The sequence below is a fragment of the Corvus brachyrhynchos genome, unplaced genomic scaffold, assembly GCF_000691975.1.
Source record: "Corvus brachyrhynchos isolate BGI_N302 unplaced genomic scaffold, ASM69197v1 scaffold59, whole genome shotgun sequence".
NCBI lineage: Eukaryota > Metazoa > Chordata > Aves > Passeriformes > Corvidae > Corvus > Corvus brachyrhynchos.
In genome coordinates, this window is record NW_008246054.1 from 5,646,746 (window position 1) to 5,670,703 (window position 23,958).

Below are 23,958 nucleotides of genomic sequence, written 5' to 3' on the forward strand. Positions count from 1 at the left end.
CCCCGGCCCCCACCTCCCCGCCCACGCCGGCGTCACGTGGTGCGGCACGCGGCACGCCCCCCGACCACGCCCCCGCACGTGGGTCATGTGACACGCGGCGGGGCCAAGATGGCGGCGTCCTGCGAGGTGGGTGCGCGTTGGGCTCCCGGGGGCGGGGCCGCAGCTTCGCGCTGGAATCGGCAATCGCCCGGGACCGCCTTCGACGCCTCCCGCGGGCGGATGTGGTCCCCAGTAGCGGAGGCTGCGTTGTGGGTGTCGCGGCTGGCTGGGTGGGAGAGGAGGAGGCGGCGGCGAGGAGCGTGGAAGGGCACGGCGCGGGCAGCCCGCGGGTTGAGGGGAGTCCACAGCGCTGCGGGGACGTGGGGAAGAGAGGGAGCAGGTAGGGGCGAGGCGAGGACTACCGATGTTTGGCAGCACGTCAGTGGGAAGCTTCCCTGCCCAGAGCAACGGGGATGCGGATCTCGAAACGGGCGGAAAACGCTGTGTCTGGCTTGAACCGGGGGCTGACGGGTCCCGTTCGGTGATGAGAGAGCGGCAGTGCCGAGGAGCTTCACATTACCTGAAAGAAGGTGTGGAGGAGGGGATTGCGGCAGGCACAAGAAAACGAAATAATTCAGCAGTGAAATATTTCGCGTTGCAAATTGCCAGGTCTAAACATTCAGAACTGCTGCATCAGAAAACTCACCCGGGGTGAAATTCTGCCTAGCCTTGCAGCCAGGCAGCCCGGCGGGGAAGCTGTCATGTGCCATTGATATAGGAGCTGGGGTGGAACCTTAACGTTGCCAGACTGAGTAGGAGGACTCTGTCTTTGGTTGGCAGGTGACATTTACTCTGCCTCTTCTCAAATAAGCCTTAGGTTTCCCCCTCCCCAGTGCTCAGAAACAGCAAAGAGTAGGACCCCAAAACCATTATTGGTTGGAGGTAGCTATTGCCCAGACCAGTTCTGTTTTATTGACTGTATGATTAATTCTTCTCCTGTTTAAAAATTAATTGTGATGACAAAAGATTACACTTGGCCTGATGGAGCTGTGTAGCAACAGTGCATGTCATGAAGCTGTTTGGCAATCAAGTATTTCAGGCTATATGAATAAGGATGCCAGAAAGCAATCTATTAATAATTAAGTTTTCAGTACAAAGTCATAAATATCTAAGCACTGCAGACACACAGTCTAAGGAAGTTTGACACTACAAACTGTAATAGTTCCTCAGTAATATTGCTATTACTTTGTCAGCTTTGTAATCGGGTGTCACCATTCAACACTGGCTGAAAACCCAAAAGAGAACTTTAAATAAACTTCTGGCCTTCCATGAGGGAGCTGGTGTAGATATTGGCAATGAGACTTGGGGAGCAGAATTTAATCAGAGTTTCCTGCTAATGAGCTTAAGGGTGGACCAGAAAGGATGAAGTAAGCCACTGTTTCACAACTGGATCAGCCATAATATTTCCAACAGAAATAAAGAACCTGAGACCTTCAAAGACCCCAGAAGAGGTACCACTGTAATGGCAGAGGCTTACACATGGCTGATTATCAAATTACATATCCATAGAGAAATCAAGATTGCCAGAAAGCAATAAATGCTGGTGAGAATTGCACAATGTTGTCAATTCCCACAATTTGAAGAAGATAAATGAGATTTAACCTAACAGAGTAAATATGCCTGCTGCTTGTTATTTCAACTCCGTATCTTCCAGTCCAAACGTTTCAAGGAAAGTTTGGTTTGCAGGGCAGCTGTCAGTGGGCTGTGAGCCTTCATTCAGAGGAAGTGAAGAGCAGGATTGGCTCACCGCACTGGTTTGGTTTTTTTTAATCATCTGTGTGTTGACATTAGCAATGGGCACATAACTATCAGTTTAAATTGAGTTTAAGAACAAAATAGGTGCACAAACACTTTAACTATCCGAGTAGTTGCTTTAATTGTTTGCTTTTTTTTTTTTTTTTAATAGGAATTGCAGTAGTATGGAAGGGAATTCTTAATGGACAACTGAGCACAGTGGGAGTCCTGAGATCCTGCAAGCTTGAGGCACGCTGGGCTGGAATCATGTTAAACAAAGCAGTGCTGGTGGAGTCGCTGCTGGTGTTCACCGTGGTGCTGTCGGTGCACGCGGTGGTGTGGGACCGCTTCTCCTGGTGCGCCGTCGCTTTGGCTGTCCAGGCCTTCTACGTCCAGTTCAAATGGGACCGGCTGCTGCAGCTGGGCGGGGCCGTGTTCCAGTTCCGGGGGGCGGCGAACAGCGGCCTCCTGCCCGCCAGCATGGTGATCCCCCTGCTGGGGGTGGTGATGAAGGAGCGCTGCAGGGCCGCCGGCATCGTGTACTTCGAGCGCTTCGGCGTTGTTGTGGCTTCCACGGGAATGCTGCTCGCTCTCTTCCTGTCCATCTTAGCAGTTGGCATCACCAAACCTGTGCCAACCAACACTTGCATCGTGACTGGTATTGCTGGCAGCATAATTATCTACACCATGAAACATTCTTTGACTGTCTCTGAAGTGATAGAGGTTCTAGAAGTGCTGCTCATTTTTGTCTACCTCAGTATGATCTTGCTGTACTTGTTGCCTCGATGTTTTACTCCTGGAGAAGCGCTGCTGGTTCTTGGAGGTGTAAGTTTTGTTCTCAATCAGCTCATTAAACGCTCACTGAATGTAATTGAGGGCAGAGGGGATCCCATTGACTTCTTCCTTCTGGTAGCAGTTGTCGGAGTTGTTCTTCTTGGTCTTTTTTTCACTGTGCTCTTCATTTTCTTGGATTCGGGCACGTGGATCTCCTCCATGTTTTTCCACATGATGACAGCAGTGTTAGGCTTAGGGGTCATCATGCCTTGGCTGTACCGACTGATCCAGAGGAACCCTTTGTTCTGGCTGCTCCAGTTTCTGTTTCAGACACAGACAAGACTTTACCTTCTTGTGTATTGGACTTTCTTGGCTGCCTCAGCATGTGGTGTGGTTTTCTACCAGAACGCCAAGAGATCATCTGAATCTAAAAAACACCAGGCCTCAACTATAACCAGGAAATATTTCCATTTCATTGTTGTAGCTACTTATGTTCCTGGACTAATTTATGACCGCCAGCTCCTCTACGTTGCTGCAGTGCTGTGTCTGGCAGTGTTCATCTTCTTAGAGTACGTTCGGTACTTCAGGATCAAACCCTTTGGACAAACCCTGAGGCATTTGCTCTCTCTCTTCTTGGATGAAAGAGACAGTGGACCTCTAATCTTGACTCATATTTATCTCCTCCTTGGCATGTCCCTCCCAGTGTGGTTGTTTCCTAGATCTTGTGCTCCTAAAGGCACCTTGCCTGGGGCAGGAGCACTGGTCCCCTACTCTGGGGTGTTGGCAGTAGGGGTAGGAGACACCATTGCCTCTGTATTCGGCAGTACAATGGGGGAAATCAAATGGCCAGGAACAAAGAAGACCTTTGAAGGGACAATGACAGCTATTTTTGCTCAGATTATTGCTGTGGCTCTCATCCTGATCTTTGACAGCAGTGTGAATCTGAACTCCAGCTATGCCTGGATTCTGGCATCTGTGAGTTTGGTTTCTCTTTTGGAAGCTTACACTACCCAAATTGATAATCTGCTGTTGCCTCTCTACCTCCAGATCATGCTCATGGCATAGAAGCATTTCCAGGAACAGTTTTCTCCCTTCCTAGAGAGAAGTGGTACTACAAAATGCACTGTAATGAAAGCTCAAAGCTTATCTTTTGGTACAGCAGAGACAATTGTTGAGAATAGAAATGAAAAAGACTTACTTAAAATAAAGGCTTTGATTTGGTCTTGTTTTTACCCCCGTTGAAAATAGCCAGATTTATGTTCTAACAGCAACAAACATGACTGATAAAAACAGCACTTGTGTTTAATAATCCAATTTAAGTTTCTTCTGGGTGCCCAAGGGAAGCAGAGGAAGAAGAGGTAAGTCAATTAGAGAGGAAAAAATAAACAAGCAAATCTCTCAGATGTTGCTACCTCTGTACTGCACCTTGTTTTCTGTAATGAGTCCTGCATCTTGTGTTTGATGTGTGAGCTCTCATTTCTGTATAAGCACAATGTAAAGCATGTTTGATAACGAGGGTGGGCACAGGAACCAGGTACAAGTGTCCAGCTGTGTCCAGTCCTCATCAGCAAGAGCCAAAACCACACCATGATGCACAAACACGACTCCAAAATCTGTCACAGCTGAGTTTATACAGGGTGGGTGGTGAAGGTTTGGGAATGTCAGACACTGCTCATTCCAGACCATACTAATAAGAACAATGAATTTTTTGCCCTGAAGTTTGCTTCAGCAAGAAAAATGTTTTATCTTTCTTAAGATTTAATCTCTAAATTAATTTGGAATGAATATGGGGGGAAAATTAAGCAAAGTCACAGCTAAAACTAATTACACATTAATCCTGAAAGCAGAAAATCTGTTGAAGTCAATAAAATTTTCTACTATTGCACTTTCCTACTTTTCACAATTTTTTCAGCCAGATGTTAAATCAAATAATTTATAAAAATGCTTCTATGAACAAACTAACTAAAGCCACTGAGTTACATCCATTTAATTAAAATTACAGCCACCATTTTGTGGCCAAAAAACCCATTTTTATGTATGAAACCCTTCTGTATCAACAGTCTTTTCTCACTGGTTTGCCAAGTGTCCATTAGAACAAAACACAAGTGTCCTCCCTGCCTCTTCCTGTCTCCAGGGATGGGTCCAAGCAGGAGATTGTCATCCCAGGATTCTAGTTTGCATCATGCAGTTCACTTCTGACCCTTTTTTAATTCACTTTTGGGAACAGTTTGGGGGAAGTCCAAGGTACCTTACACAACACTTCCCTGCAGCCCTGTAGCTCTGAGACCATGTCTTGGGAGGAAACATAAGACCAGGGTGGAGTGAAACTAGTCTCTGGGTCAGCAGAATTGGCTCCAGAATCCAATATTGTGTGTCCCTGCAACAAGCCAGGACTGGAATAGCTGAGAGGTAGCATTGCCCAATTCATCACCCTGCCTGGGAAGGGCTCCTGGGATATGGCTTTTCCTGAGGATGCCAAAGTTGGCCAGAGCTGGTTCCTAACACATATAATTGTCAGATACTCTGTAGGAAACCAGACTCAGTAACTGCTGGGCTGTTACCTTCACGTTTAACAGGAAATCCTGCCAATCAATTCAGCTTTTTAAATTTTATTTAGGCACTTGAAGTAGATGGCTTTGCACACTGCAGGTAGTGGTGCAAGTCAGGACAAACTATCTCTCCTCAGCAGAATTCTAAATTATTAACTCCTCTCATGGAAAGACACAGACAACACTTGAGTTGCTTCTGTCACAAGCCACAGCCTTCACCACTGATGTCATAAATTGCACCAGAGGTAGAAAAATTTGCTTTCCTTCCACCCTTCTTCCAACTTTCAAACAAACTGCAGAAAAGGCAGTTTTTGAATGCAGAAACTTTGCATTTAGTGTTCCTGCTGTTGCCATGACCCAGCTCCCCAATTTACTTTTGAAAGGGATGAATTAGTAAGATTTGGGTTCACTCTGCCACAGCCCTCAGCAGCCTTAGGGTTACTCTGATGCAATTCCTGCACTGGAGGCACTGGGCTCCTATCTCAGGGCTGCCAGTGCACCAGTGCTGGTGAAATCACACCTACACAGTTTCTGTTCAGTTCAGGATACAGGCTGGAGCTTGCCTGGGATGTAGCTTGCATTTCCAAACATTCCTGGCTATAAGTTTGTTTGGGTTTGGTGAGGTTTTGGGGATAGAAATTGTTCTTGTGCATATTGAGAGTTCCAACTGCTCATAAGACAATTTAGCACTGTCCCCATCTGTTGGGAGAAGGTCACACTGTGTCTTCCTCAAAGAAAAGATGATGGAGATGAAAAGGAGAATTTCTATCTTTTTATTTAAGTGTAAAGAGTTTGATTGAGGTTCTTTGTTTCTATCATTTCAATATGAATCTTTAAGAATTGTCATATTTTTAATCAACACACCCAGAGATAAAACACTCAGCTACAGTCTGTCAGGAGTATTTAGAAGATTGACTATAAAAAGCAGACCTTCTGCTTCAAACAAGGCTGTTTGAAATCACTGTTATTCCAACAATAGGACAGAAACCTGGAGGTGAAAATCAAGCTTCTCCCCACAACATGTTCACCTGCATTGCTGGAATCAACCAGCCAAGAAATGCACTTAAGCTCTTAAACACAAGAAAATACTGAGTATCTGCAAGGAGAAATACTTGGGAAGTGGTTCCAGTCAAGGTGCAATGGTCTTAACTGGTTTGTTTTCAAGGCTGAAGGTGTTTCCTTACCAAAAGGACTGGGTGACTACTCTCATACTGGCAGGGCTCCTGCTGCAGTAGAAGCTTCTGTCTACTGCAGGTTTTGGGCTGTGATAATGGTCCTGGTTTTGAGGAGGAGGATAAATGAACATTAAGAGCTGATCTAGTGAAGGCTGTGTTTAAAGAGACTGTGAATGAACAATCAGGAAGGAATATTGATCAGCTATTGACTCCACAAGCCAGTCACTAACTTCAAGTGTAGAGCGATGGAAAAGGCAGTTCAGGAGTTGGCTGGAGCCTAGAGAGTAAAGAAGAGGTAAAAACAAAACTTCAGAGGCTGTTCCAGCTCTGCAGGTATGAAACCAATGCCAACTGAGGCACTACCAACAAACTGTGACAGGCAAGACCCCCAACAGTTATCCTGAGCAGTACATTGGAAAGGCTTCAATTTCCTCAGCCACTCGTGAGGATCACGACCTTACCAGTTCTCTTTGCTCCAGGTGGTGCCCTTGGCTTCCATCACGTGGAAGGTGAACACATGGCGAGAAGACTCCGAGCTGTTGAGTTCACTCTTATGGACAACCTCGCCATGGATGAGTATGAGTCCACCTGTGGGAAAGAATCACCTGGACTGCTGTTTTCCAAAAGATGAGCTCTGCCTTTCCAGTGGAAGGGAAAGTGCAAGGGTTAAAATATGATTTTAGCTCCCTTGTGTTTTCCTGAGCTGTGAAGTGCCCTGTTTGGGGCTGTTTGTACCTTTACTTATAGGCAGAGGTATGAACTGCTTGTCCTCATAGGCTGGCTCTGACCCTACAAACTCTACACATGTTGAGGCACCTGAAGCTGCACGGACCATCCTCCGGGTAATCCCATCTGCAAATCCACAGAAAAAGCAAACACACAAAAATTAAACCCCTGGCTACATTCTGCACAGCAAAAAGGAACAATATCAGTGATTTCTCTTGGCAATGATAGGAACTTTATTATTACTATATTCACACTTTCCTTAGTAATTAGGGTGGGGTCTTTTTCATTAAGTAGAGATTTAGGATTTTCCAGCTGTGGCAGAAACAGATAAAACAGCTGCATTTTGTTTGCCTTTCTGGCCCCTTCTGTGCATTGCAACAGACCCTTAGGAACACAAATAGTCACACACTTATGCAAAGCCAACCTTGGGTCCATTTGTGCTTTCTATAGGAGTATAAACTATTATATGAGTACAGCCGGCTCCAGGATTTGAGGATCGAGCGGCTTAAAATCTGATTACACTCACTGAGGGACTCTTCAGGTGAGCAGAAGTTTAAAGCCACCCTGTGTGCTCTAGAGGTGGGGAAAAGCAGAACTGTGCTGGTGACCAGCAGTGGTCACACACATGCTCTTACTGGTGTGAGAGCCAGGGATGAACCACAAACAGCCATTCTCCTGTGTGGCATCTTCCAGGGCGATCCAGAACCCCAGGATCCTGCCCAGAGGCTCCGTGTGCAGGAAGGTGGCATCCTGGTGTGGTGTTACTGCAAGGAGAGACTGTCATTGGGGTCTTTAATGGGATTCAGTTCCTCTAGAAGGACTTCAGGGTTGCATCCCCCTGACTCAGAGCCCTCCCCTGCCCACCCACCTATCACACACATTAAATCTTACATAAAAATACCACCTTTCAGCCTACTGCAAATGTAAAAACAGCTCTTTGTTCAAGCTGCATATGATGTAGAAACTTTTCTGAAAAAATGGGGATTTCAAAGATTATTTTAAGAAGGTTTGGACCACTAAACTCACAGGTTTAAGTCTGATTCTGAGCCTTTTCCTTGGTAATATTCCTTTCCTAAAGGAGCATTATCTGCAGTGTGATATAGAGACAACACAAATCTCACCTTCACCACCAATGCCAGGTTGCTGCAAAGAAAAAAAAGTGATGTGTGAAGAGTTTCACAGCTTCTCACCTATCAGGGTCTTATTTCTTGAGTGACAAGACAACTTGAATTACTGTACCTTGAAGATATACATGCTCTGCACAACTACTGGTCTCTCAAGGCCTAGTTTTCTTCCCAGTTCCTGCAAGAAAATTTTCCAAGATTTATGTCTTCTGCACAATATTTAACATTACTCTTTGAAGATCTTTAAATTTCCTTTCACTGACAAAATGACTCCCCCTGGGAGCATAAGAAAACTAATTAACTACTCTGCAATTTTTTTTTTCCCCCATACCATTATTCTAGGAAGGAGTAACAGCTCACCTGCACCTTGGGGGAGTGGGTGATTTGCTTGAAGACAGGATCATAAGCATGTAGAGCTAAGGGCAAAGAAAAGGCTCAGATGGAAGATTTCAGGAAGAAAAGGGAACGTGGCAGCTCTCAGTGATGAGCTGCAGACACCACAGCCAAGCAGGATAAATTGCAGGCAGAAATTTTCATCCCTCCCAAGATGGATAAATGTGGCTTATCACACCTAAGGTGATAGGACACTTATAGGTTGTACAGTCATTATTAAAGACTATAAATATAATCACTCCCTGGCCACAAACTGCACATATATTAAAGCCAGTGTGTAACAGTGAACAAAATGGAATATTATGTGATTCAATATTATATTACACAAATGACAACCACTACACATGACCCTGAGGCATATGGGTGAATGCATCCTTTAAAAACTCACCTCTTAAGACCTACCAGAAAAGTGAAGTACTGCAAAAAGGAGCTAGAGCTCATCTTTAGTGCCCTTGAGAGAGCACCAGCGAGCAGGTCAGTGTTTGTGCAGACACTTGCTACAACCCAACTCTGACAACTCCACAAAGCAAAGATTCAGAGTTGTGCTTCCAGCTCATGCTGATCATGCCACAACGACACACGCCCAGCTCCAGCAGGAGCTGCTCTCGAGCAAGGGATGAGACTTGACCAAAATGAGTAATTACAGAAAATAAGACTAGAGAAGGCTTTTGAATTTTTAAATTGCTGGGTCAGCAGGGATCTACAGTTGTTTTCACTTCCCCTGAGGAAAAGCTGAAGTGTGACAGAGTTGCAGCGGGCCTGGGAAGGGGAGAGTGTTTCTCTGAGAAAACCAAAGAACAAGAACTCTTAGTACTGAATTTCCAACTGTAGTAAAGTTTAGTCTGAACAAAGTCCACATTTGCAGTTGCGGGGAATCCTGCTCTCATTTTCCATGTACTGTTTGAAAACAAAAGGGATCAAAATGCAAGTCCAGGAACTGGGAGAGAGGAAATAGGTCAAACTGAAACCACTAAGGGTAAAGAAAAGGTGCTGGTGACACCACAGGAGGGAGGGTAGCTTCAACATCGCCAACCCAACACAGCACAGGATACAGGAGAGAGTTTGGTCTGTACTGAATGTCACCAGTCTCAGGTGGTAAATTTTTAGAGCAAACTTCTTACATAAAAGAGCCAAGGGCTGAAGTCCAAACTTTCACATGTCAGTGACTCTGAGCTATTCATTGCTGAAAAACCTCTCAGAAGGGGTTTTTGAAAAGGATTGGAACAGAAGATAAAGTCCTTTGAGAGCAGAGAATGAGGGGCAGTATGGAGAGAATTGCAGAGACAGTTATGTACAGTGAGTAGGTCTGGAGAAATCCTCGTGTCTGAAAACCACATCGCTTTTGTCCATCCCTCTCCAAACCCCATCCTTTAAACATACCATGGCCAATCTTGCTGACAGACTTCTCCTTTGGAATTAGAAAGTTACCTAGAAAACAAAATCATAATTTAACATTGTTTGCAAAGTAGAAATCATTCCTTAAGCTGGAAAGTGGCCCCTGATCCCTCACTCAGCCTTTTCCCATCCCCTCTGTGTGGCTAGCTCAGGCCAGGGCTTACCTTTCTCATCCAAAACACCTTTCTCAAAGAAGAATCTAATCTTGTCTCCACTGGTTAGGAAATAATCTGAGCTGCCCTGCCAGGGATAAGAGCCCAGTAACGATAGCATCCTTGTAAAAACAAAAATGAACCTTCAATCAAAGCATTAATACTCACCTGCATCTTTTTCCCACCAAGCCGCAGCATAAACAAAACACAGTGAAAAATCACTCATAAAAAGGCTTTCCACAACACTACATGTCTTGGTGCTGATCAGGGCTTTACAAGAACCTCTCACACAGAGGTTATCCTTGCTTTTCTTTTGCTGGCTGCCTGGAAAATAGCAGACAGTTTTCTGTCTGCAGAACATGTACAAAGTGATCTGTGAGAGCTGCTTGTGGCTACCGGGGGTTGAAAGCACGGCAGAGCCACGCACTGATAAGACTCTTGATAAGACCCCAGCAAACATTTGCAGAAAGTTGGAGAGCAAATTCCTCTCCCGGTGTTATGTTCAGTTAGGAGAAAGAGTCATGTTCCCCCAGAGTGAACCCTGATCAGCAATTCGCCTTTTCCCTTCCTCCTTCCAGGGCTCCAACGGGGGCAGCCCTGCCCTTCTCGGTACCTGCGCCTGGAGCTGCTCCTCCTCCCTGGTGGAGAACGTGGTGCGGCAGTGTGGCGGCACTTCCATCTCCGCAACGATTCTCTGGATCTGGGTCCTCATGCTCTCACACTCCTCTGCGCTGAAAAACTGCTCCAGGACAAGGAAGCCATCCTCGTGGAACTGGAAGAGACAGGATGACTGCTCTTCCCCAGAGGCCTCGGGGGAAGCAGTACAAAGCAAGAGAAAACAGTTCTGGCCCTTTACGGGGTGAGAAGCATCCCAGCTCCAGCTCTGCAGCCAGGCAGCGTGTTCTTAACTTTTAATTTGAGGAGGGGTTTCTGTTGCAAAATAGTCATTAAGAGGCTGAAATTCCAAACAGTTAAGAACAATCTATCTCAATCCCTCAGTCTACACAAAGCAAAGAGCTCATCACTAGAGCCTTTTGTGGTTCAAGGATATCTTAACTAAGACCTGTAACCAGAAGCTATTAAAGTACCAAGGCCAGTAACCGAACAGGGCAGTCATACCTGTGTGCCAAATCAGAGTGAGATTCCTCTACAAGCTGAAAAGCTTTGTTCTCTCTAAGGAAAAAATCCCTGGGTGATTTCTCACAGTTCACTACACAATCCTTTACAAAATGAACTCTGTTGGCAGTGAACTCAGTTTCTTTATATAGAATACCCTGGAGATTATCCTTTGCCAGGAAGATTTCGAGTTCAGGGATGAGAGCCAAGCAGCACAGACAGAAGGGGCATGGGAGAAACCCCTCCAAGAGCTCTGTGGGACAAGCTGCCCCCAGAAGAGTTTGTAGCCACGACACTCACACACTAAAATTAATGTAATACAAGAAGCTGAGGAGAATATAAAGTGTTTGTAAAGCAGATCTTTGCTAGACCTGCTGACAGGTTAACTAGCAGCGACTGTATCTTACACACAGCGTCACCTGCCTGCACTCTGGACACGCTCCCACCCCGGCCACCAGCTCCTTACCTTCTGGATCTGATGCTGGGTTATGGATGCCATTGGGGCAGAAGCTCCCCAGATCCCACCACCAACACCACGATGCCACCCGGGCTCTGCAGGGCTGACTCCACCTCTCCACGTGATCCTTGTCCCAGCATGTGAAAAAAGCCAGTGCTGGACAGTTGGACTCTTGCACAGCTCCAGAGCTTTTTGCCCCCATCACCAGCTCTTTGTTCCTGGCAGGGACATTCAGGGCTGCACAGTTTTGCTTTGGCTCTTGGTGGTAATAAAGCACACAAAGATTTTCTGCTCAAGTGCAATCACAAACTTGATGAACGTTTTAGTTCCAAAGAGGAATCACATTTAATTAACAACCCAGATTTAAAAATAGGGCAGTTAAACTGGTAATCACAGGGGTAAATAAGGGCAGGGGTAAAATAAGATGCAAGTGTGAATAAAAGATCAAGATGTCTTAGAACAAATTAAAAGAACTGATTCAGGATCTTACAGAGCCCTTTTTGCGCAGTCAGTGAGTCCTGCCAGCACTTCAGCATATCCCCTGAAAGGGCTCCACAACCCAGGAGCTGACAAACAGACTAAAGGGTGGTAAAGAGCTTGTGCTGTTTGGTACAGCCCATAAAGAATACTTGTGCTATTTTTGTTCACAGCTGGTTTTTGGTAATTTACACCTTCACTTGCTCGGTTCACTCTCCTGCAGTTCCAGAAGTCCATGTAATATTTACAAATAAGTAAAGCCAAATCCACCCAAAGTTCAAACCAGAGAGCAAAACTGCAGGAAGTAGATCTAAAAGGCAGAGAGGGAGGAACAGTTGCCAGCCCAGCGGTGGCGCTCCCAGCCAACACATTCCTCCCATCGGGAATCCCTGGGGAAGGTTTTTCTCTCTAGAAGAAAATGTGTTTGGCTCCTACAGGAAACACTGAAAACACCCATGCAGCAGCACTCCACAAAAATAACGCCATGGGGGTGGGTTCCCGCATCACTCACCCAGCCAAAGGAAAATTCAACAAAAGGAAGGAATGCAAAATGCTCACAGAAAAGTGTTTACATCCTAGCAACTCTGCACCTTTTTTTTTTTTTTTTTTAATAAAGAGGAAATTACGGGATTAACTTATTTTCAGGCTTTTCCCTGTATACAGGAGGATATGAATTCAGTAGTTGAAAAAGCTAAATTTTGCCAGCGACTTTAATCACTGGGCTCCAAACCTGGAGGAGGGGGAAAAAAAAAAATAATCAGTCTCCAATGTTGCAAAGCCCAAAAACATATTCCAGTAGTTCCTTCTTCTTCTTCTTAACAGTCTCTCACCAACTGATGGAGTGGAAATATTTTTAAGGAAGATGTGTGACCAGTGGGGAAAAAAACATGCTGTAGGCTGTTGCCTGCACGTTGATCGTGTGACCCACCTCACCCCTTCCCAGGAGGCAGTAATCCTGGAGAAATACTCCTGAAAAACACTCCCACGCCACTCCTTAGTCCCTCTCCGTCACTGTCGTGTCATGCCCTTCACATTCCCAGACACGGTGGTTTTTTCCAGCAATTTATCACGTCACCTTCTCCACTCCCCACCTTACGCACACACGATGACTCCAGAGGCTGTTTTGATTCACGCCACAACAGCAAACCACAGTTTTCCTGTTCCATGGAATGTTTTGAGCAATATATACAGCAGATCACAGCAAACAATGCAGCAACTACCAGGAGATAAAACCCATCCTGGTTCCAGAAGCTTTCCATATTTGTCCTTAGGAATCCTTCTGTTCTTTGCCACTCCAGCCACGCCCCTATTTTGAGGCTCAGAAAGACCTTTCCAGCAAGAGGAAAACCACTCTGGCCACACACTGCCCAAAAAAAGTCAAAGAGAAGGATGCCACCATTGTAAAGCCTTCTCTCTCAGTAAGTTTACATAGAAAGGTTGACAGTACTTAGACAAAACTGAGAAATGGCTCCTTTTCTTTCCCTTCCTCCCCCTCCAAGAGCTCTTTTTGCAGACCCTTAACATTTTCTTCTGCCAGCTCTGCAAGAAAACTTCTGGCAAACTCCATTGGAGGCTGCCAAAGCCCATCCCATGTCTGTAGGAAAGGTACAGATCAAGTGTTTCAAATGCCTTTTGGACTGGCACGATTATCCCAATTTCCTCCTCAATAAGGGTTCCTATTGAAGCTATTTGGGGCCAAGCAAGCTCAAGCAGCTCAGCACTCTCACCAAAACTGCTGCTGTGGAGCTGCCAGGGTTATCACAGAGGAAAAATTTCCACTGGACCACCTCACTTCTCCTGAAGTCTTTGATATGATCAGCAACAAGTGACAGAATATTTAATGAGAAACAAGGAGCAAAGGAAGCATAATTTCCTCAGCTCCTTGAAGACCAGGTAAATCCTTGCCAAAAGAAGCTGAGGTCCAGGTGAGCCTTAGATGACAAGGGGCATTTTGTCCTCTCCTTTCTTGGTTCAGTCCTGCATTTAATTAAAACTCATCAATAATCAACACTATAGACTCCCACTCGCCTGTTTCAAAGCCTGTTTACGTTCTCTGTCTGCAGTGGGGCCAGTGTCACTGTGGTCAAGTAGTCAAGGACAAAGGAAATGAGGGAAGGCAAAACACAAGAAAACACCTTTCTACACAGTAAAAGAACTGCACAGAAACTCAGCTTTTCTTCGCAGGTCACAGGCTGATTCTCTGTAACACATCAGGAATTGGGAAAGACACTATCTGCCAGCATTTCCAGTTAAGGAGCCCATGGGGAAGGCAGGTAACTGAAATAATTTACCAGTCTGAAGACAATGCCTATGGCAACAGGCAGTTGTCTCCATCACCTTCACTCCCTATCCCTTTCCTATGGAAGGGGTGACATGTATGCAGTTTGAAAACACAACTGGACTTCTGTAGCTCCAACAGCCTTAAATTCAGCAACAGAAACTGTTTCAGACACTTGTTGAAGTGATAATGAAATCCATGACACAGCCCCAGCTTGTCACAGAGCAGCACCCCTTTCTCTGTATATCTACTTAATTCAGAAAGGATTGTCATAATCCACAAGGACTTGTGTAATGAGTAAAACAACCCAATAACCCCATACAATAGCTGGAATTATTAACATCTGTCTTTTGAAAAGTGACACCATGGAAGGCTGAATGCCTTTATACACAGGAAACACCAAAGAAAGCAGACATAGAAAGCAAATGCAAATTAAAACTTTTATTCTGGTAAAGTGTCCAATCGTACAAGTCTTTCAGAGCAAACGAGCAGCCTTCAGTGCTCACGGGGAAAAAGGTGCTGTTGCTCAGCTGCCCAAACAATCCCATGTACAAAGTGAATGTCATGATTCTGAAATGTTACACCAAGTCACAGGTCCCAATGCCAAACCACAGCCCTCCTTGTGCATTTAGGGAGTGAACCATGTTTAAGCCATGAGTAGTGACTTATGGATATGGACACATCTGTCAGCTGTAAAGATGACTCAGGCTTAGTAGCCCCCCTTCTCATCAAGTTTCCTCCAGAAAAATTCTTCCATTGTCCAATAAAATTCCTTTAAAGGAAACAGAGGGAGGAAGGGATGGGAAATACCAGGAATCCTAAACTAAGCCTTTGTGTGAACTCACATGAAGTTCACCTTTGCCTTGGGGTCCGGAATTCAAGTGCTGCTACTTCTGAAACTGGATTTTAGAGATGAGATTTCTGAAGGGTTTCGTACTCCCAAAGCAGTAGAATATTAACCCACTGGAGAGAGAAGGGTCTGAATCAAACTTTAACAATCCTGCCCCATTCCAGTTGTGCTTCGTACACAGTTAGAATGAGGTAGGACAGAAAACTCACTCGGTTTTGGCACATGCTCAGGAAAAGGACATTATCCACTGTGGCCAAACAGTAGGGTTAAAATGGAAGACAAATTTAAAAAGTGAAGTTTAAGCAGTAATTTTACTAAGTCAGCATCCCCAAAGCCTTACCTTAGGTGACTTTCAGAACAGTATGACAATATTGTCTGGCAGTGAGAAGTCACCCCAGAAGTTAAGAAATCTCTATACCATTGAAAGAAAAAGAATCCAAGGGAGGAGTTGGCTTCAGGCAGGCACTGCTACAAATACACTCCAGGGAGCAAGTGCCTCTGGGGAGATGTTACATTAACAGATCTCTAGAGAAATCACAGCTATTGATGAGGGGGAAAACAGTTACTCCTACCCTGAACGATGACTTAAAAAAAAAAGGTTAAAAATCCGAAGAACTCAAACCATCTGAGTTCCATTCTGAAGCAGGAAAAAAGATAAGAAAAGGAAACAATGTCACAGCCTAGGAATCAATACAATTTGAAACTTTTTTCCAAACAACTCATCCTCTGTAAAGGATGTGTTATTGTTCTCAAAATTCCTAAAATCAATTGTTAAAGAGGAGGGAAAAAAAAAAAAAGGAAGAAGAGGACTTCATGTGGTTCAGCAACAGAAAACCACTTAATACTATTTACGGTAATGAACACCAAGAACTTTAATTAAAATGGAGTGAGCTAAATGGAGTGTATAAATGGTAATAAGAAAAAATAAAAAATGAGGTAGGATATTAAAAAGAAGTGACAATTAATATGAAAGAACAGCACATCATGAAAGATACCTGTAACAGCTATTTAACCACTCAGACTGACAGAGTAAATTACTTCCAGGTGCTGAATTAACTGGAAATCAAATAATAAAATCAGAAAGCAATCTGAAACACAGAACAATTTCAGCTAACATTCCAGTGCATAGTGTCAGAGTACAGCACAATTTTACACATTTAATAGGCTTGGTATTCCTTGCCTTTCAGCTGGTTCAAAATAACTAATTGCAACTTATCACTTTTTGGGGTATTTAGCAGGAAAGGTAAAGTGCATGTCACTAACCTTCAATCCTAACATGGGACGAGTGTCCTTGTGATCTCCAAGAACTTGTTCAGCTCAGAAGTGCTATTAAGGAAACAGGTGGGTTTAATTCAAGTTGCTGTATGGTTTAGCAGCTAATAAATAATCTGGTTTGCTACTGTTTTGAAAAGCCTATCAGGAGAACAAGACACTGACCAGGGTAGTGACCGTCTGCTTAAACTGAATGCTTTTTGTGAATGCACAGATCTGTGTCAGAAATAAACCCCCTAAGCTTCAGTCTGATGGAAACTTAAAGGAAAATACAGAATATTCATGGATTGAATACTTGCAAGTGAGGAAGGATTGTTGATGTAAGGGTCATCCCTCACAGAATGAGCAATCCAGAAAAGTTTGGGAAGTGAGTGACTCGCTCTGCTATGGGGTTGAGTTTTGCAGCAGTCCTCTGTCATAAACATGTTCAGGACTCGTGGTCTAGATCCTATTCTTGGATGTTTTAAAGCTTTTTCCATCTCATCATACACTCTGGAATCAAAAGGGAGACCAAGCAGCACGTATCAGAAGTAAATAATACATATTGCCATCTTTCTGAGTGACAATGTATTCGTGCCACCTCTGTTTCTGGTACAAAACGTTATCAGACTGCTCATCCCCATTTTGCCACACAGGGAGCTCTCAAGCCCCAGCAGCCATAACCGAAAGAGTTAAGCTTGGACAATTGCAAAAGCAGCACAAAGCTGGCATTTTCATGCATGAACAATACCAGTTCGTCTTACAATTGCTTTGCACACCTCAGGCCCAGGGCAGTCTCTAGTCAGGAAGCAGCAGGAGCACAGCACTGTGACTTGATCAGGAATTGGAGGCAGTCCCTCCCCTTTGGCAAAACCTGGCTGTTCACCCATCCTGCTGGGACACAGAGCTGTTCAGGAGGCTTGCAAGCTTCTAGAAGCACTGCAGCACACGTTCAGGAGCTGCTTATAGAAACTCTAACTCAGCTGTGCAAAGTTTAGGTTGTATAACTAAGACCACACCTAGAATCAAGAGTCAAAGCACTCATCTCCAATCTAGACATCCTGGAGGAATCTCACTGCTCCTGCGAGCCAGGTGAAACTGCCAGGAGATGCTTTGCCCTTTCATCCCTGCCTAGTCTAAAATACATGTGTAATAAAAGTCACCCAGTGGCCTTGAATAGCAAACATTCTTGAACAGCATCCAGGTCTCCATTCAGTGGCCATTACTCTCCAGTACTATCTTTTAGCACAGACTAAGGAAAAAAGTTGCCTTCACCATCCAAACAGGCCCCACATCCACAACAGGGAACTGACTGGAAAACAGCATTTCTGTAGCTAAGCCTGAAGCCATTCCTGCTTGACTCAAGAAGCAAAGCCCACCTAGCAATTTCTGTCCTTTCTGTGATCCAAAATGCTCGGGCAGATACAAATACAATCCAATCAGCATAGTCCTTCCCCATCCTTTTAGCTGTGGCCCCAGCTCTAACACAATTTTAAGACACTAACCCTATTAGAAGCCAGAAAAGCTTTTACAGTACCTTGCCTCCCAGACGGAGATTTAATTATATTATACCCTGGACTGTTTAGACTTTTCATTATGAATGGACTTTCCGTAATAATAAGGGAAGCAAGATTTACATTTTTCTTAAAAGCAGTTTTATAAACAGATCTCCTGATTTTAATGTAGCTTTATTTAAGCATCTGAACATCAATAAATCCAGAGTCCAGTTAACATTGTTCATGGTTTCAGCATATTTAATATATATATATATTTCATATCTTACATCTGATGAAGAGAGCCACACTGTGCCTTATTGCCCCAACATCCATGGGATCACCACAATCCACTAAGCCAGGGCACTTGCTGGCAGCTTGTCAGGAATCACTCTGGAGCTGGATGTAGCTTCCCCCTTTGTACACATGGGAGGCCTCCAAACTTCTCATGCCCCAGCTTGCAGTGCTGCACCTTGGAGCTGACCTGTTGATCTGATGCAGAGTGTTACAACCAGGACCTGTAGGTCCAGGAGCCTCCTCTTCCTTCTGATGGAAAAGCACAGACCTTTGTGTCCTGGAGGCATCTTAACCACCCCACCTTAAGGACATGATTATCAGTAACTGTTACACATTATCTACCTCTGCCAGCCCAGAAGGTTGAGGGGTTTTTGTCAAATACTGCCAAACAGGTCAAACTTGTTTCAGTAAAGGCTGCTCTGTTCCAGGAAGCCAGAAGAGCTCAGTCCACAGAGGATTCTCATTCTCCTCCTTAACACCAAAGGAATGAAAAGGGGAAGAAACAGGAGGACAAGGTTTCTTTTCCAGCACCAGATTCAATGAGCATTAGCCTCTTATTTAGGTCAAGAGGTGTAACAGGAACTGACAGCTTTTAAAGTGAGGGCAACAACAGAAGAGAACAATCAAGCAGCTCTCTAGACTGCATCCATGAAAAACACTGGCAGAGCATTGAACAACTTAATTTAACAAGGGAAGGCAGGATGGGGGACAAGATATACAGAGGAAACCCAAATTTCCTCTCCAACCCCATGAGAGCCCCTGACACACTGGCCAGTTGTACATTCCTACTTGATATGCAACAAAATACCAGCAATTCAAAAGTAGCTTGGAACTAAAAGCCAGATCCTGAAGCAACTCGATGCTTCCGAGAAAGCAGATAGACAGTCCAACTGCTTTTTATCCAGGTCTCCCACTTACACTATAACCATCCATTTCAGAACAGGCTAAAGCTCTGGAATTGTGTCAGTTAGTGCCTCCAGGACACCAGCTGGAGAAGGATGCTGTGATCTACTCACCCAAGCAAGTGACTTGAAACCATTACAGTAGTGCAATCTTAACGGAGCAGATAGTTTGGTTCCTTCTCCAGGAGCAGAGGAGAAGGTGGGGAGTGTGCAAAGGGGAAAGAAAATTAGTAAAAAAAAAAAAAAAAAAAATTCTGCCTTCAAGCAGCTGCGAGATGTTTATCTCCCAAATCCTAATGCCAGCATCTAGATAAAATCAGCTGTCTGTGTCCTATCCCACCCCAATCTGGGGCCTCGCTGCCTGAATCTGAGTCAGAGGGGAGCAGTACCAGGTGTCACAGAGATGGAGGTTCAAGAGGTTTCCTCCAAGAGGTTTCCTTGTCTTGATCTTTGCTTGCAGGACACTGGACTCCCTCACTCCCTGACACATATAAGCCCTATTAGGAGCAATGCAGCAATCCCCACATTCATTTTCTCCTCCAAACATCTTTTCTTCTCACCAGCACCATCCACCTCACCCCAAGTCCTGTCCAGAAGAACAGCAACACCTCTAAATCCCCCCAGGCCCTGCTCAGAGGCCAATTAATCTGTCTTGATCCTCATCCTGATCCCAAGCCTCCCCCATCCTGCATCTGAGGCAAGAAGCTGACTCATTCAGAGTCATGTTTGTCAAGGACTCCTTGGCCAGTCTGATAGTGATCGGAGTGGAGAAAGGGGAGCATCTGGGTGAAAGGGGACTGAAATGGCCTTTTGCTTCCTTCTAGTTGATAAGAGGCTTTTCCCTTTTCTCGGGGGGTTCAAGCTTGCTCTTTGTCTGCCCTCCACAGGCGCTCTTTGACTTCCAAGGGCAGGGTGTTGAACAGGTCCTCCTCCACCACGAGCCCACTGCGTTTCAGCAGCGGGCACTCTCCCAGCTCCACAGGCAGGCACTCCAGGCGGTTCCCTCGCAGCTCGATCTGTGAGAGATTCGTCAGCTCTCCCACCCGGGAGGGCAGTGACTGCAGCACGTTGTTTCCCAGGTTCAAGGTTCTCAGCTTCCTGCATTGGAACAGCTCTGGTGGGAGACTTTCAATCTGAAAAAAAGAAACCAATCATAGGGAAGGTCACCAGCTAACACGGAGACACGTTCACAAGTGACTGACAAGCCAACACGAAGCTCCAAGGTTTAGAGTCACTGTTTTTAATCATCCACTTCTCCCTTGAGTGAGTTCCTGCTTTCTGAGCTTACTGCTTTGGGCGCTTCCAGCACCATGATTTTATGGATTCCACTGCACTAGTTACAAGAGATCACCAGTGATGGTGGCTAAAACAGATATTGTCTCCAAGGCCAGAATTAGAAGACCAGAAACCTGCTCACAGCTGGCCTATGCTGTCACATGCTTCCATCTGTATTGGCTTCTTTCCATCCCAAATCCTTTACTTTGTCATTGGATCTTAGTTCCTTTGCTTTAAGAAGCCATTCTACAGTTGACATTATACTGAACAAAGACTGGATTTACACAGGACTTCTAGTTTGGCTGTAAGACGAGCAGAGGCTACATGGGTACAACCTCCAGGCCCTGAGAACTGGGAATCTTCTTCCATCATTTCTGTAGGGCTGTGAAACATTGCAAAGACTTTCTAGGCTCCAAGTCATAGGGGTTTTTTTACAGTGCCAAAATAAAACAACAACAACAACAAGAAATGAAGCCACCAGCTGTTAGCTTTCCCAGCACCACCTTCAGGTAACCATGAATCATTAATTTAATAAGGCTTATTTCTAGCAAATCCTTGTAATAGTCCAGTCCTCCCAAAGAATTTCATTCCATGGCTAAGGTTTAGCGAACACTAGGCTAGAAACCAAATGTAGCAACTCCAGAGTCTCCCCTTAATACAAAGTCTCAGCTTGGAGGCTATCATTTGCCTTTAAAAGCAAACACGACCTTTCTAAAACTCAAACTATGTATCATTCATGGCTAAATTAGCCTGCAATCCATTCCGAATGAGGAGGAGTCTAAGGAAAAGCCAAGATGAAACCCGACCAATTAGAGACAACTGAATGCAGTCATTGTTACTGGTACTGGAGTGCTTTGCAAATAGCAACATATGATCACAGACTCTTGAAAATAATAGAGTTATTTGAGGGACAAGTATTGGTTTAGGAAGGAAGCAATGTGTTATAACAGCCTGCTTTCCAGAACGGGACAGTAGTGCCAGCCAGCTCCAGAAGCCTCTATTTACTAAGACTGCTGAGCTACGAGAGGACATTTGAGATAATTCCTGGCCTTGGGAAGTGCCAGTCTACCAGTCCTTATGTTTCTTGCTGTCACCATTTACTGGGAGTAACCAGGCTGTCAGAGCCCCAGTGTAATTCTGGCTTGCCCAGGTACCAGCAGAGGACACAAACAGGTTGGCTGTTCCATTGGGTCCTCATCACCTTTTGTTTCTGAACACACCGGAGCAAAGGCTGCTCCATCTTTCCTGTTGCATGGGGCTTTTTTTCCAGAGAGAAATGGGTGGTGCCACACAGTGCTGCAGAAAATGCAGCTGCCTCTAACTCCTCTCATCCAAGAAATGCTCCACCCCAAAACTGCAGAGGATACACTGCAGATTAACCCTTGGGAAGCTGTGCTAGGAAGGCTGCCAGAAGGCAAACGGTGCAGAATTATCTGAGTTCTGAACAGTAACATACCACAAAGTTTACCAGAGCTTCAGCCACCCACACAAACAGACACACAACCATCCAGTGCCAGGAAACCCCAGTGAGCAGCTGTTCAGCTGGAATTGCTGAACAACTGCCCCTTGTCTGCCCCTATGCTGCAGAGGCACAACAAGCTTTCAGACACTAACCTCAAAATGTGGCTGGAGTTTTAGGAACCCTAATACTGAAATGCATTAGCAATTAAATACTTGATTTGAGAGCGCTTCTGTGAAAAGCCAAACCACACTCAAGTTGCTCTGTGTCTCTCACAAGCAAACTGGCAGTGTTCAGCCAGGAACAGATCTTGCCAATAGCAGGAAGGACCTTGATATATGACAGTGAAAACTAGCACTGCTCCAGGACAATTCTGCTTGGTCTCAGAAGAACCCAGAAGCACCTAATTACGTCTGTTTGCAATTTGTACTTATGTTAGAGGCTCTTTCAACTTTAGGCGATAATAAAGGGAAAAAGAGAGTCTCACAGGAATTAGCAGATAGAATGAATGAAAGTCTCAACTTTGCCAGACATGGTAAACGAAGACTCCTTAGTCTTAAATAAAGGAACAGAAAACCTGACATGGGTATAGTTTGCTTTAAGCAAATAAACACCCTCCAACACAAGCCAAGAAACATCTTATGGTAACCAAGCAGCAGAGCACACTTGGTCATCCTCTGTAATCTGCCCTGCACTTAAGACTGAAACAAAAAGTACATGTTTACAAGACCAAACTATGGAGTACTCCCTGCAAATGCAAAGTACTCTAAGGAAAGCTGTAAGCCACAGACGTGCATTCCCCACATGGCTGCTCCCATAGTGTACATACATGTCTGAAGTAGACAGGTTTAAGCACATGGTTTTAGATTAAGACTACAGTTTCTCAGATCTCCATTTTAAGCCCAAAATCAATGTCAATCTAGAGACTACATGCTTCCAACTGCAGAGAAACAACTGACTTGCAGAGTTTCTAAACAGCCTCCAACCGGCACTTGGAAGCAGTCTCACCATTAAGAGAAGAAATGCAACAGAACAAGGGCTCTTGGAAGACAGGCTTGCCTTAGATAAACTCCTCAGCAAGATACAAAAGCAGTGCCAGTCGTATCCACAGACCACTGTAGCACGTTTAATCACCCAGGTAACAGACGTGCCAGTGCTATTTCCTCACACAGCAACTCAGCTCTTTGCTCACTTACCCTGTTGGCTGTCACAGCCAGATTCTGCAGGTTTTGAAGAAGTCCAACATCTGGTGGTATGAAAGTTAAGTTGTTGTGGCTGAGATCCAAGTACCGAAGTTTTCGGCAATAGAAGAGCTGGGTAGGGATCTTTTCTATCTTGTTACGGTTCAGGTAAAGGCGTTCTAAGTTGGTCAGGTTGCCTATCTGCATGGGGATGTAGGCAATGTGGTTGTACCACAATTTAAGGCAAGTGAGACGATGTAGGTGCTGGAAGCTGATGATTTCCTCAATGGTCTTTAGGTTGTTGTCCTTCAGGTCTATTTCCTGCAGATTGTGGAGGCTAAAGATTGAGTGAGGAATGCGTTCCAAGTCACACCGGATCAGCTCAAGCTCTGTCAGGTTGACCATCTTCTTAAGGCTGTTGAGGACAATGAGCTTGGTGCCCTCATTGTTGATGGAAAGCTTCTGAAGATGCACACCAACATCTGTCACCACCTGTGGCAGCTTGGTGAGGTTACTCTTCATCCTCAACACCTTCAGCCTCTTCAGCTCCCTCAGTCCATCTATCACAATGTACCGGTTATTTTCAGCGCTCAAATTCCCTGTCAGGTGAAGCTCCTCTAGTGTCTTCAGGCTATAAATCCAAAGAGGAATCTCCTTAATGTCTGTGAACTTGATGTGGAGAGATTTCAAATTCTCCCTCAAAAAGGCAAGGGCTGGAGCCTCAATTTTGGCAGCTGTGTGGTAGAGCCACAGTTCCTTAAGGCTGGTGAGCTGGGCAATGCTGGGGGGAATAGTGACATCAGGGATAAGCTCCAGCTTCAAGACCTCCAATTCAATGAGGTCAAATACTGTGTCAGGAAT

The 23,958-nt window shown here is 44.9% G+C and overlaps 3 protein-coding genes across 8 annotated transcripts in view; 1 reads left to right on the forward strand and 2 right to left on the reverse strand.

Annotated features, from left to right (window-relative positions):
• Window positions 1-44: 44 nt before the first annotated feature.
• On the forward strand, window positions 45-4,432 carry DOLK (dolichol kinase). Of its 2 annotated transcripts, none has more exons than XM_008642239.2 (2): window positions 45-126; window positions 1,946-4,432. In XM_008642239.2, exon 2 carries the CDS (start codon window positions 2,041-2,043, stop codon window positions 3,610-3,612), a length of 1,572 nt encoding a protein of 523 aa, XP_008640461.1. In that variant the 5' UTR covers window positions 45-126; window positions 1,946-2,040; the 3' UTR covers window positions 3,613-4,432. The 2 variants fall into 2 exon arrangements, with proteins under 2 accessions (XP_008640461.1, XP_017601039.1); XM_017745550.1 differs by lacking the exon at window positions 45-126 and adding an exon at window positions 315-569.
• On the reverse strand, window positions 2,740-11,770 carry PHYHD1 (phytanoyl-CoA dioxygenase domain containing 1). 4 transcript variants are annotated; one of them, XM_017745553.1, is made up of 12 exons: window positions 11,644-11,770; window positions 10,675-10,833; window positions 10,230-10,235; window positions 10,074-10,149; window positions 9,895-9,942; window positions 8,482-8,537; window positions 8,237-8,299; window positions 8,119-8,140; window positions 7,633-7,761; window positions 7,007-7,123; window positions 6,733-6,859; window positions 2,740-2,868 (listed from the first exon to the last, which is right to left on the reverse strand). In XM_017745553.1, coding segments are annotated over exons 1-12 (837 nt in total). In that variant the 5' UTR covers window positions 11,677-11,770; the 3' UTR covers window positions 2,740-2,867. The 4 variants fall into 4 exon arrangements, with proteins under 4 accessions (XP_017601042.1, XP_017601041.1, XP_017601043.1 ...); XM_017745552.1 differs by lacking the exon at window positions 2,740-2,868 and adding an exon at window positions 5,849-6,548 and having other exon boundaries at window positions 11,644-11,764; XM_017745554.1 differs by lacking the exons at window positions 2,740-2,868; window positions 11,644-11,770 and adding exons at window positions 5,849-6,548; window positions 11,181-11,282.
• Window positions 11,771-14,815: 3,045 nt separating this feature from the next.
• The window catches only part of LRRC8A (leucine rich repeat containing 8 family member A), a 19,501-nt gene continuing 10,358 nt past the window's right edge, over window positions 14,816-23,958 (reverse strand). For both annotated transcript variants that reach the window (XM_017745548.1, XM_017745549.1), the window contains exons 3-4: window positions 23,113-23,958; window positions 14,816-20,315 (exon numbers count right to left, since the gene is read on the reverse strand). In XM_017745548.1, the coding sequence (XP_017601037.1) occupies window positions 20,040-20,315; window positions 23,113-23,958 (1,122 nt within the window). In that variant the 3' untranslated portion in view covers window positions 14,816-20,039. The remainder of the gene's footprint in view (window positions 20,316-23,112) is intronic.